The sequence below is a fragment of the Chrysemys picta genome, chromosome 8, assembly GCF_011386835.1.
Source record: "Chrysemys picta bellii isolate R12L10 chromosome 8, ASM1138683v2, whole genome shotgun sequence".
Taxonomy (NCBI): domain Eukaryota; kingdom Metazoa; phylum Chordata; order Testudines; family Emydidae; genus Chrysemys; species Chrysemys picta.
The window spans coordinates 59,679,124-59,692,837 of NC_088798.1; the positions used below are offsets into that span (position 1 = coordinate 59,679,124).

At 39.5% G+C, this 13,714-nt stretch overlaps 1 protein-coding gene across 10 annotated transcripts in view; it reads left to right on the forward strand.

Annotated features, from left to right (window-relative positions):
- Positions 1–13,714, forward strand: part of COP1 (COP1 E3 ubiquitin ligase) — a 236,435-nt gene that overhangs the window by 132,376 nt on the left and 90,345 nt on the right. For all 10 annotated transcript variants that reach the window (XM_065554554.1, XM_065554553.1, XM_065554549.1 and 7 more), the window contains 3 exons: positions 1,542–1,650; positions 3,140–3,221; positions 11,535–11,651. In XM_065554554.1, coding sequence (XP_065410626.1) covers positions 1,542–1,650; positions 3,140–3,221; positions 11,535–11,651 — 308 coding nt within the window. The remainder of the gene's footprint in view (positions 1–1,541; positions 1,651–3,139; positions 3,222–11,534; positions 11,652–13,714) is intronic.

The following is a 13,714-nucleotide window of genomic DNA, read 5'->3' on the forward strand; positions in this document are numbered from 1 at the left end:
TGAAGAGTGGCTTGAATTCTTGCCTGGGCATTGACTCTAACAGTAGTACTCTACACCTTAGTTCAGTTTTCTGGCTGCTAAGGCTTGAAAAATCTATATATGAAGGGGGTGGTTCAGATGAATGAAGAGGGGGAGGTGAGAGTGTGAACAGGGATGCAGAGGTGGGTGGAAGGAGTGAGATTGATGGGATAGATTAGAAATAAGGTTCTGCATGGGGGAGGGAAAGAAGTGGAAGAGATAATACAAAGGTTGAGGTATGATGAGAGCGAAAAAAATGGACACTGAGAACAATGTAGAAAATTTCAGGTTCGCAAACACATTTTAAAGGTGTTAAACCCTGTGTATATAAGGCTAGAAGTAGCATTTTAAAAAAACATGTTAATTAAAACATGCTAGCTAACACTCTTCAAAACATCACCTGTTTTCCTAAGGTAGACATTCCCTAACTGGGTTATGATGACTCAGCCTCTAAGACCCTATCTGAGCTGCCAGTTTTAGAGAAATTTCCCTGTGTTGCATTCACACCATTCCAGTGACAATGGGAATGCTAGCATAGAGTGACTGATTTATCAAGGCTGTAATAATCTAAGCTAGTTACTCTCTCATAGCTATTTGGTGACCTATGTGAAATGGATCACTGTCAGTTCAGTTCCTGCTACATGCATCACAGTTGACAGCTGGCACTTTTTCACACCAGATGGGCCAAAAATTGTGTGAATGCGTGTTCTAAATTCTCTTACCCTTATTGAAATATTTTTGGGCACCAGGCTTGAAGCATATTGCCAGACCAGTGAGAAGAAGCTGGCACTATTATTGTCCATGTTGTGCCTGTTAAAGGGTTTCACTCTTCAGTATTAATCAGATGCTGTATCCTTCAGGACTGCTCAATTCAATATAAAATACAAACACAACCTATATATTTTCTCTGATTCCTGTTTAGAGATCTCCCTCAAACCTTCCTTTCTCAAGTGTCCGAGGAGGGCACTCTTTAAACTAAGAATGCAATGAATGGTCTATTTCGTCTGTGTCAAAGAGGTCATAGTCTCCTTGCTTTTTTTAATCCTTTGGTACCAATGTAGTTCTATATTTTACAGCTGTAGATTGCATTAGTAGACTTCTGCTTTTGGCATCATGGTTAAAATTGTGGCTTTTAAGGAGCTAAAAGGTTAAAATGTTTTTCCTTTTTTAAAATTCTGGTTCTCTGTGTGAGTACAAACACACGTATCGTAGAAACAGAGCTGTGGACAGCATAAAACCATTATATAAGTTGCAAATAATATCCTGAGATGGTAAACTGCATAACAAAGACATTAAAAACACTTCTGTAGTTTGTATGCTGAAAAGTTTTTTCCAAGTTTCTGATGCTTTTTGTTTTTTCCTTGTCTGATTATTTTAATAAAAGGCAACTGATCCAAGCTTGTGTACTTTGGGACAGCCCAAAGCAAAGATCCTAATTGCCTTGAGCTATTGCAGAAATTATTTTTAAGGTGTATATAATATAGTTTTAAAGTAAGATTGTTTGGGATTTTCTCTTTTTAAAGCTGTATCAGCTGGAGTAGCTACCACAAGAACCTGTTAGCCAGCAGTGACTATGAAGGCACCGTCATCCTGTGGGATGGGTTCACAGGACAGAGGTCAAAGGTCTACCAGGTAAAGTGCAGTCACCAAGCAGTACCATTTTCTTCTTCGCAAGGGCCATGGCTTCAAGTTTGTGTGCATATTAATGTTCTAATTAAGGTGTTTCTAGTAGTGCATTGATGGCTGTTGGCTTGTTGGCTGCATGAGGCGAAGTGGTTGTATCTCCAGTAGGTGAATTGAATTTTTGCAGTAGGTGAATTCCCTTGGCTAGGAGGGAGTTACCATAGAAAAGTCAAAAACATAACTCCATTGAGCAGTGATTCTCCAGCAGTGACCAAAGTAGCTTCTTGTCACAATAGTGGTGAGGCACATGGCAGCCTTTAAACCCTGCTTTTGGGGCACAGATCTAGGAAGAGGAGAGTTACTGGAGACTTTTCAATGTGAATTTAAAAAAAAAAAAAAAAAAACCTCCTGCATGGCTGCTTCATTTCCGTCTTAGACGTTTTGTTGCTGTATATTCAACCATGATCGTATTTGCAGAAGGCCTAAGAAATAGGAGACTAGCGCGCACACTGCAGAGAGAGAAAAGCAAAATGCCAAGTCACTTGAAAAGATTGAGGTAGTGGAGCTGCAGGCAGCCAGGGCAGATTTGATGCTAGTACATATAAAGCCCTGCACATGGGACAGTAAACTAGCAGCACAAACACAGAATAGGTAAATATAATCAAGCACCTATACATTAGAATTTATTTTCATCTTGTCTCCTTAATCCTGTCCTAACATTTCTTTTCCATTTAGTCAGTTGTAATGAGGGCCACTAGGAAGGTGTGTGATCGGAACTGAGAAGTTGGGAGAGGAGGTGGTGGACCACTTCTTAAGAATATATGCGAACTGCTGCCGTAGAGCATGTATCTCCCTTTGACAGTTAAATAGGAATGTAAGATTCTTCCTTAAGTTAAACAGCAGCTCTCTTATTATTGTATATTAATCTGTATCATAAGATTGTGTTGACATCCTTTTATCATGTGTATGCCAACTAGAAAAAGGTCTCACTGAACACAATGAATCTTAATTTAATGAATTTGAGGACAATTTATTTATATAGTATAAATTTTCATTATTATTTCAAATTCAATAATCTCCTTGTTGAAAGGTGCATTTTAATGGTATTTAGACAATTCATGCATGTTTTGGTCAAAGAGAATGAAGGGCCACAATGGAGTAGTAACAAACCAAAATACACTGTCATGGGAAGTGTCCTCTGAGATGAGCAAATAAGCAGTACTTTAATTATTAACAACAACAAAAAACAAAAAAAACCCCCATCCTGGATGTAGCTTGTTAGTGTTGCCATTTTTTGGGGCTTCTCTTAAACCACACAAGCATTAGTTTGTGTGAGAGAAAAATGTATTTAAGATCACTGCTATACATAGTGAATGTCCATATCCAGAAATTCCATCTTAATTCATCCCAAACTGCATAGGTTTTGGTTTACTGCGTATTTTAGCGCTGGGAATGATAATGTACTACATTCCAAATATTTTCCTCTTTCTCAAAACAGGAGCATGAGAAAAGATGCTGGAGTGTTGATTTTAACTTGATGGACCCTAAACTACTGGCTTCAGGCTCTGATGATGCAAAAGGTATTTTAATTTTTAATTCTAGTGCCAAAGGCTGAACTCGTGTATTCCCTATGGTTGTCAATATAGGATGTGTCAAGTAACTGATTCCTTGGCTTACTTAGTGTAACTGACTTCCCCAGGATATTATAGAACCATTTAGGATCAGATGAAAAGAGGGGGGAGAGCTTTGTCCTAGAGCTGGCTGAAAAAAAGGGAATCCCTTTCCTTGAAAAATTTCATGTTTTTTTGAAACATTTTGTTTCAGGGGAACTGAAATGGAATTTTGTAGCTTTCTCGCTGCTCGCTCTTGTCAATTGCTGAATTGCCATAGAGGTAGAGAGCCTGGACTCTCAGCCTGCACCTGCAGCTCCTGGAACTGGAGAGGCAGAGCACCGTGGCTCTGACTGTCGCCTGGAGCTGGTGTGGGAAGCAGCCCTGGCAGCCGTCTGAAAACTTTTGTCAATTTCACTTGCTTAAAGTGAAAATAATAAGAGCCTTCCAAGTGGACAGCCAAGCAGCTTTTTTTTTTTTTTTTTTTTTTTTTTTTAACCAATAGAAAATCAAAATCTTTCAGAAAAATTGAAATATTCTCTTGGGAAATCTTGATTTTTTTTTTTTTAATTATTTTTTTATTTGTGTGCGTGAGAGAGAGAAGTAGCCATGTTCCATTGGAAAAATCATTCAGATGAAAATTATGGGGGAATGGATAGAACTGAAATACATAACCTTTCTCCTTCCCTAAAGAACACGACTTTCTCTGCAGTCAGTCTACAATATCACATTAGTTATTAGGCAATCATTGCTTTTGACTTCCTTCTGCAGCCACTGGGGATCAACTCTCCCAAATGGGTGCAAACAGCTTTGGACAGAGCTGTTCATGATTTACTTTGAATGACAAATTAATTTTTCATAAAACATTAAACCTTGCAAGCCTCTGCCCCCTAAATTGCTTTTAAATTCTATTTCAAAAGGAAGTCATATTAGCGTTTCTTAAATGTGTTTGACGTTCTCAAGGTAATTGGTAATTTCACTTACAAAATGCAGCCTTTATGTTAATTTTATATTATGGAGATTTTTTTAAATGGCTTTTAATAGATTTTTTTTTCTTCTTCTTTATGGTGGAAGTCAAGACTGTTTCCTTTACAATTAAATGTAATAAGGAAAAAGTCCCTCTGTATAAATGATTAACCTTTTCATCATTTTGCTCCTCATTCATGCTGTGCATTTTAAAAAGAGCTTATCTTCCAAATAGACATGCATTTATTAGCATGGTAAAGAGCTGTCCGCCTGAGCTGACTTTATAAAACAGGGCCGCACATCACAGTTTAACAATTTTTTTCTGCAGAAACTGTTTTAAAAAGTGCAGTGTTTACACACATAAATTATGTATTAATAAAGATCTGCGTTTTCTATACACATCCTGCATTTCTATTCAAATAGTAGTTCTTTCTTTAAAGGTATATAGGTTTTTTTTCTGATCAGGCCTCAGCTAGAGTGTTTCATTCCCCTCCTCATGCAGTCTTTTCACTATTTACATATATAACAAGGACCTCAGAGGTGAATGCCAGAATTGGAGACCTATTTAAAAGTATTTTAAATAAGTATCACTCTTTTAAATGCTATAGTGGAGAACTCAGTTTGCCAGACATCTGTTAGCCAAATGTCAAAACCTGCTACCCAAAGCTCATAGAGATTATCTGGTCAGGGTTAACACCTGGTGGGAAGCCCAGCACCACCATTCTGTTCTTCCTTGCAACTACCCCCAATACTTGGATGTGCGGGCACTGAGCTGTCTATCTGTAGTTATTGGCCTTGTCTGGAATGATGGGAACTGTAATGCATTTTCCCTTTCCTGGCGTGGTGGGAGAGATTGAGGGGTGAGATCTTTTCCTCCCCCAGCTTCTTTTCTGATTGCTGAGTGTGGAAGCTTTACTAAACCTCCCTCCCTCATCCCTGCTGCAGGATGTTCCCGTCTCTGTCTCTCCCCCCCTTCCCCTTTCAAAGTGGTGACAAGGTGTTAGATGCCTGGGTACTTGGTGCATTGCAATGCCCTTTGCCAGACACATACACGTTGAGGAGAGTAATCCTGTGATCACTCATCTGCACCCTTCTCTGTCAAAGATCAGACACAGCAAAGGGAGCACTGAGCAACAGAACCCCACTGAAACAAAGATTGAGTCTGATAGAATTACAGACAGCATGCCAGGGCTCTGCACACCATTCCATCCTCTTTATTAATCAAAGAATTTGTTTGGGGGAATTCTCTGTACGTTGTCTTCCATAGGAGAGAATTGGAGCATAGAAGCACTGTGACTCCAATTGTTCATTGTATTTAAAAAAGCAAATTATATGTTTAGTTATGAGTCTTTGTAGAGCTGTCTGCTGCTACAGAGGTAGCTGGGCTTTACACACCCAAAGAGATATGGTGACTGTTAGAATGTTGGCCCATGTTACCAGAGCCCTGAGAAGCTGCATAGCCTTCTGTTTTCTTGGGGTAATTCTATAAAATAGAAGACTATAATTCTAATTTAACCAGAAAAAACATGACTTTAATTAACTCCGGGTCTGGACTGTCGTAGGCAGTTGACCTTGAAACTATAAATGAAAATATGTAAAAATACCTACTTTACCTTTCTGAAATTTGTAGAAGGGTACTTGATGTAGGTGTCATTAGTACTATCTACATATTGGGACCCTCTGAACTGCAGTAAGCAGGGAGTTGGAGATCTCCTGAGGCTTGAAAGGACATCTTGAAAGGCAGCCGTGACCTCGTCTGCTAGAAACTCTTCAGAGGGGGATCTCTTGACCAGTCCATGGTGGAGACCACCAGATAGTCTCCCCTAGTAGCCAAATTTTATAGTTGATCTGTCTCTGAGAAGAGAACCACATATGGACCATCATGTTGTCTTTGTTTTTCCGTCAGCTCTGTACCCTGCCTACTTTTGGGGCTTTCCTGGGCATGTGCAAACACCTATTGCCAAACTTCATTACATAAGCATTATTTTAAACATTGATGGTACGAATAAGTGGCCAATTTATGAAAGGAAACAGAAGTTTGGGCAAAAAAGTGTCCCGTGGTGACTGGTATGACCTTAAATTCTTACTATTGTAAATACACTTTTATTGTCCCATCTCAAACAGTTGATGGGAATTTAAACCTGGTTTGTCAGAGCAGTTTTCTTCCTCAAATTGAAAAATAATTTTCAAACATAAGTCACATTCCCTTCTCTCTATTTTTGACTCTTCCTACCAGTAATATAACTTTCAGAGATTGGAATGATCATTGATTGAAACTACCTGTGACTGACTGCTAAACGTGCATTCAATAAAAATCTTCCTTAAGCAAGTTTGGTAACCTCGTCATAGCCACAGAAATAGATTGTAGGGACCTGCAAGAAGCTATTATACTCTTTCAGTACACAGCCTTTGAAAATATACAAAAAATATCAAAAATATTTTGATATAAATAAACTATATAATAGGCAGCATCTATACCTCTCAACCTTCAAACCTTCCAACTTGTGATGGGCAAGCGAAATGTGGCAAATGACCAAACTCATGTGCTATTTTAAAGGGACTCCCCATGGGTTATTTGCAGAGACTGAATCCTGGACCTTCAGATCCCCCAGTCAGACCTCTATCCCTTGAGCTCAAAGGATAATTAGTGGACTACCTACTAGAGGAGTTTTTTAGACCCACTTTGCCAGTGGGTTCTGTTCTAGGAGAGAATTAAGTCTAGTGGTTAGAACATGTTTACTAATCAGATAGCCACGTCTACGTATTGGGCCATCTTTCTGAGAGGCAGTGTGGCTGGCCTGAATACGTTAAGACGTGGATCTGCCATCTTAGAGGCCTGGGTTCTATTCCCAGCTCTGCCTGAAATGGTCTTGTGCAACTTCTCAGTTAACTTGCTTGTAAAATAGAATACTTGAGTGCTGTCTGGGTTAGGGCGTGAGGCTTGGTGAGGTGCACAGAAATTAGGGCTTGTCTATTCAAACAATTTCTACAGGGCAAGCTGGGGTGTGAGTATACTCTGCGCTAGCTTGCTGTGGTTTAACTTCTCATGTGCATCCTGCTGATATGTATTAACAGTTTGTTAGAGTGCTTTGAAGTCAGTGCTCTAATAAACTTAACATGTGCCAGCAGGGTACATGTGGACACCTACACTGTGGCAGGCTAGCGTGGAGTAGATTCACAACTCAGCTTGCTGTTGTCTAATTGTTCACGTAGACGAGCCCATAAACGGCATTCACAGCTAAGAAGATCAGAACTTGTCTCTAGCTGTTTGTTCTTTCACCCTAAACTACAGGTTATTTGGCTGGGCCGAGTGCCTGTGTGTGGAATATTTCTAGGCTTGGCAATCAGATGCCCCGATCAAACTGAAATACTGATTGTCCCACAAAATTCCAATACACTTGAGAGCTCAGTGGGAGGTTGCTTTTCATTTTCATTGTCTCATGAGTTTGGAGAAGAATTTAAGGCATCTAAGTGAACTGGTTTCTCATAATGTGAATTAGTGAAGGTAAAATATTCTCTCCTTCATCTAGATATAGAAATAATGAATAGGCGGCAGTTCTGCACATACTTAAACATGTTGATTAGTTGTAGTGAACTGAGCGAGTTAGTTCAGGTTTGCAGAATTGGGTCCATGGAAAGGAACGGTGGCTTGGTAGTTAGGGCGTTGTCTTGGGAAACAAAAGATCAGTGTTCTGTTTCCAGCTCTATCAAGGACGTTGTATTTAACCTTGAACAAGTCACTTGGGGCTTTAGTGGGAGCTCCATTTTTGAAAATAATTTTAATTGGAATTTTAGGTGCACATTGCTTCTGAAAATCAGGTTAATCTTTCATGCCTCAGTTTCCCAGTTTATAAAAGGAGGATCATTTCCTACTTCACAGGGGTTTTATGGCTATATTCATTGTTTGTGGGCTGCTCAGATACTACCAAGAATGCTATGGAAAAGTAAATAAATGTTGTAATAGTTTATAGAGAGAGTGACTATGTGAGATGAGAGAACTGTTCTCATCTCATAACTTAATACATTGACCTAAAGCAATGTCTACATATGGGATGATGAGGGAAGCATGATCCTGTAGTGTATGCTGAGAGTAGAAATTGATAAACAAATGGACTAATTTTAGAGAATGGGCTCGGTGATACTGTGTCTTATAGCAAAATCATATTACCCGGTGTATTTTATATATAAATAAAATGACTGTTCGATATTATGAATGTTTTGTGAAGAATATTCGCTAATGTTCATAATGTAGATGACTGTTCCTTTCAACTACTGCAGTGAATAGTTTCCTCTTACGGAGTGTTTGTCCAAAACTCTGACCCATAGTAGGTTAATTTATAAACTAGTGAGCATTTGAACTAAAGCACCAATCAATTGAACAGAAACTTGATAAAATTAAATCAATTTAAACTAAGAACTGCTTCCCAGACATCATCTTGTCTGTTTTATGAGGTGTGGATGCTTGGCCACATGGAGAGAGGCAGCACTCGGCAGCAACAAAATTAGGCAAAGCATGTTTTAAGAACAGTTGATCTCGTAGGGTAGTTTTGCCTCATCAGCACAGTTCTAAGTGTTATCAGGGCATCTGTGTGTTTAATAATTACCACCTCAGTCTCAACAAAACTGCTAAAATTCACAGTAAGTGAAGCAAAATTCATACAACCAGAGTTTATGAACCTGCTGTATACACATTTATTTCCAGCTAAAACGTGACTTGTCATGTGGTTTTATGTTTTTTAAAGTTAGGGGGCAGGAGTTGGTAGGGGGGAGGAAATCACCAAAAAGCTGATAGCACTGCTCTAATCAGAGCCCTGTATGTTCCACAGCTATGTGGTCAAGGAAGTTGCTGTGGAATCTAACCCTGGCCTACCAATTGTAACAACTTTCATGTTTTTATGAGCACCCGTATTGATTAAACAGCAGATGAGCTCACAAAGATCATTCTGCTCTTTGTGATCTGAAGATGATTTGAATAAAATTGTGCAAAGGCGAAAGGCTAGTGTGCTGAAAACTGAGCCCCTGATTTGTTCGTTACAAAATTAAGATCAAGTATCTGCTCATTATATTGATGTGGTGCCAAAAAGAATTACCCATATTGAACACAGTTTCTAACTTGTAGAACTTAGTTGGAAGGCTGCCTAATGAGTATTCAAAACAAGTGGCTGCATGGGACATACATTTGCAAGGGGCACTACTATGAGCTGTGTGTTTATTTGACTCCCACAAATACCCATAGACCCTATAGCTTTCAATCTAAAGAGCATTATCTGCTGGCATTACGTTTTTTTTTTTTAAACCACAGAAATCAGAATTACTTGCTTCCTGTGCCATCAGATCAATAATGCTAATGTCCTCTGCTGTCACTGCGACATACACTGAGCTTCTGTTGGCATCTCTTCTTTAAAGCGAGAAGCTAAAGCTTTTATTTGCTTGAAAAATTCTCTCCTACCCCCTGACTCCAGATGAGGCACTAGGTCATTTAATATCACTTGGAGCAAGAGAAGGTCCAGGCCATCCTTGCAAAGCTGTTAATTATGTTTAATGTAGCTGGTTGTTTATAATGTATACTAGATATTTGGTAAATAAGAGAATGGATTATTACTGTTTGGAAACTGATAGCTGCATGTAATTTAGCTCTTTTCATAATTCTTGTATGCAGATGTAGTATGTATCAACGTCTGTGTTTGATGGGTATATGTGATACTTTGTAATGGCTTCAGACATCTGTCAGATGTTCCCACTGTGCTGTTTTTAAAGGATGCATCAATATGCTCCAAGCATTGCTGTTTCTCACATCTTTGAAACTGTCCTCCAAAGATGGCCAGAATTAGAGCAGGCAAGGAGCAGCGCTCCCTCCCCTTCCTTCATGTGAACTATTAAAATAAATAAAGGGGGGAGGGGAAGAGTCCACTACCCTTCCTGTGGATAAGCTGTCCCCAAGCTTAGTGGTTCTATAGGCATCTGTCCAGAGGCTATGTCTCTCCTCCTCTCCTGAAACTCCTGGGGAGTGGGGTAATATGGGGAATAGCTAATAGACTGGGGCTATAGCAATATATTTGTGTATCTTTCTTGGAGCCAAAGCAGAGTGGTGTTTTTTCCCCACCTTCCTCCTGGCCAGCCCTCTCCCCTTCCCCTCCACAGAGGCACCAGAGTACCCCTTCCATACAGAGGAGGGATATCTGTCTATAGAGGACCTGTCACATGCAAATCTATGTGAACCCTGTCTGTTTGGGGAGAACAGCCTCTCTGCATAGCTACTATCCAATACGTAGTTGCCTTATCCCCCACTAGAACAAAAGGGGGAAATCAGGAGGTATAGTCTGCTTCCTGGGCTGCTCCTGGGAGAGCGCAACAACACAACACCCCTTCCTATGCGCTCCTGGAAAAGCTGTGAGTTAGCCCACAATTTGCAGTGTATAACCTTCTTTAAAGTTCACGGTTGACTGGGTGGATAGTGCTTAATATGCCTTATCTTTGTAGGTTTAAATATGTACCTTAAATGTGTACATGAAGCTATTAAGGGGAAAAACTGAAGGGCCTCAAAGACTTTCCATCGCTTCGTATTTGTGAAAGAGGCCTGTCTAAGCAGGCATAAAATACAATCATATGTACATGGGTGTTTGCGTATACCATTTCCCCTTCTAGAGTAGTCCAGTACAGATTAATCTTTATTTATGTTTACCTCTACACAATAGTCATTCACGTGGATTGAATTGAAATGTAACAATAAAAAGTAGTGACAGGTTATACCCCGGTGCAGCTTTTTTTCCTCCTGGTACCAATCTTTGAAGAATGGAAAACAAATTGTTCTTACTAGTTGTGCTTACAGGTACATTTAAATGAAATCTATGCAGAGTGGTTACAACTGAGCAGGGGTTCTTCAGAGCACAGCTGGGTGACAGAGTAGGTAGAATATCAGCCTCATTGCTCTTGGTTGTACAAGTCTGCTGTCCGGTAGCCTTAGGCATACTGTGATTACAGTATGCAGCTAGACACCTGCATGAAGTTCCAAACTCCACAGGAATGCAGGCTTGAATCCTGTGATATTGTTTATATCGAGTGTGTAGAAGTGGTAAACTACTGTTGTGCTTGTGAATGTGCTGAAAATTGATCCATCAACCAAAAGCTGCCTTTTAGTACCCACTAATTTTGTTCACCCTCTCAAAAATATTAATATTCATGAAAATCCCTACAAGCAAGTGTGTGATGAGTTTCTGTGGGAACCTATTTGAGTACTGACCATGTTTTTAAATCTTTCAAAAAGCATTTTCAGCCTCACTTACTCATTTCTGCCTCTCTTGTTTTGTTTCTCCTCAGTGAAGCTGTGGTCTACCAACCTGGATAATTCAGTTGCAAGTATTGAGGCCAAGGCTAATGTGTGTTGTGTCAAATTCAGCCCCTCTTCTAGATACCATCTGGCTTTTGGCTGTGCAGGTAGGTAACCAGTGTGTTTTATAGAGGAACAGAAGGGGTAGGGAAAGAGCAGAATTCCTCAAGTTTCTGACTATTCCTATTTGCAACCAAACAAGATACCCCTCTGAGGCCAGATTCTTCAAAAGACTCCTGGGCCAGATTTTCAATTGCTCAGATCTCACAACTGGGGTTGGATTTCTACAAGTGTTTTGTGCCCAGCAGGCTGCCATTTTGACACTGAAGTGGCAAGCTTTTTGAAAATCTGCTCAATAATTTTGATACTTAAATGGAAACGGAGACCTCTTGAAAAGTCTGACCTATGAAGAAACTAAGGCCTTCTGTACAGGGCCAATTAGACCATGGCACGCTGGGCAGTGAATCTGCCTTGCAGTAGCCAGCTGCCACCTAATTATCTATGTGCACCTGCGGATGTGTTAACAGCTTGTTAATGTGCTTTGAGCTAGTCCCATCTAAGAGGACTAGATCATAGTGCTCCAACAAACTCTTAGCATGCATCAGCAGGCAGCACATGGACAGTTAGGTGGCAGCAGGCTAATGTGAGGTAGATTCCTACCTCAGCTTGCTGTTATGTAATGGCTAGTCTACACAAACACTAAGCCACTATGAGAAACTAATATCCCCCAGTCTTAAGAGAGAGTTTATTACACTTAATTATTTTGTATTTCTTGCCTGATAAATAGTTGCAGATATGTATCACTGTATGTGAGGCTCTGTAAATAATACAGAACTAGGGGTGCAGTTGTGGTTGCATCTCAGATGCCCTGTGAGGCATAGGTTTAATGTAAGCATCCAACACCTGGAGTTTTACTCTCTTCCAACCACTACCATTCTCCTGTTTCTGGTCCTCTGGGCCAAAAGAGGGATCTTGGCTAACTGAGACTTTATAGTGGCAACACTGTGGGCAGGAAATGACCTTGATTTAAAATAGTTTAAGTTGATGACCTTACTAGAACTCCAAAACAGATGTAGTTTTGAGGAGTGTGTAAACCTAATTTATTATTGTACCTGGAAACGGCTGAAAACAACATGCAGTGCCCCCAACTGTTTCATTGGCATAAAAATAACTCTACATTTCCTTCCTTCCTTGTGGTTTTAATGCACTTGTAACAAGAATTTCCGATGTTTTGTACACTCTGAACTTTTGGAGATATTTAAATACCAGGTTTTTATCAACAGTTTGCCATCTCATTAAAAATTCACAATTCCAGGCAGGCTTTGCTTAGATTGTGACTCTTAAGAAGGGAAAAAAAAAATGAATTTTTGATGCGCTGCAAAAATGGATTGAAGTTGGAGTGTGTAAATTATTGATTTGTTTGATAAAGGTAATCGCGCAGGTTTAGTAAACTACATGCAAAAATAGAATTGAATTACAATATTAATCAGCAATATTAGAATGTAAAGGATTCTTTATGAAAGAGATTAGGGAAATGAGTGCAAGAATCACCACTGACAAATGGAACAGCTGCGAATAAAATATAGGTGTAAAAGACATCAAGCACCAGCATTTTTTCCTGTTAAATCAGATAACCATGATTGCCATTTATCTAAAATGCACTGGGGCCTAAACTTACAAAGCACAGATGAAAACTAGATCAAAATCTAGGAAAAATGTTAATACTGCAAGATGTGGCATTAAAGCAGTTTAAGCTGTTCCATAAGCCATACTGGACTTTCATCCTACGAGCAAGATTGGCTTAAGAGGCAGTAATGTGTTGGAATTATTTGGAGATTTTTAAATAACTCTGCATTTTGAGAGTAGCAGAAAGGTTTGACTAAAATGCTGTGGAGCAAAATGGCATTAATAATGGGGAAAAGTAGCTGAGGGTGGGGAAGGTATAAATTGAGATCGATGTGTCAAATTCTGCTTGGTACTTGGGGGAGTTGTCTATTAATCCAAGTTAAAATGGATATCTGGCCACTTAATGATTTGCTATAAGAATCTTGTGGAGGCACTGAAATGATGGGAATGACTTGCCCATAAAAGCACTTCTGATGGATCTTTCAGTCATCAACTTGTATGAAAATAATTGATGGAATAGATGACAGAATAGAATAATTTAATA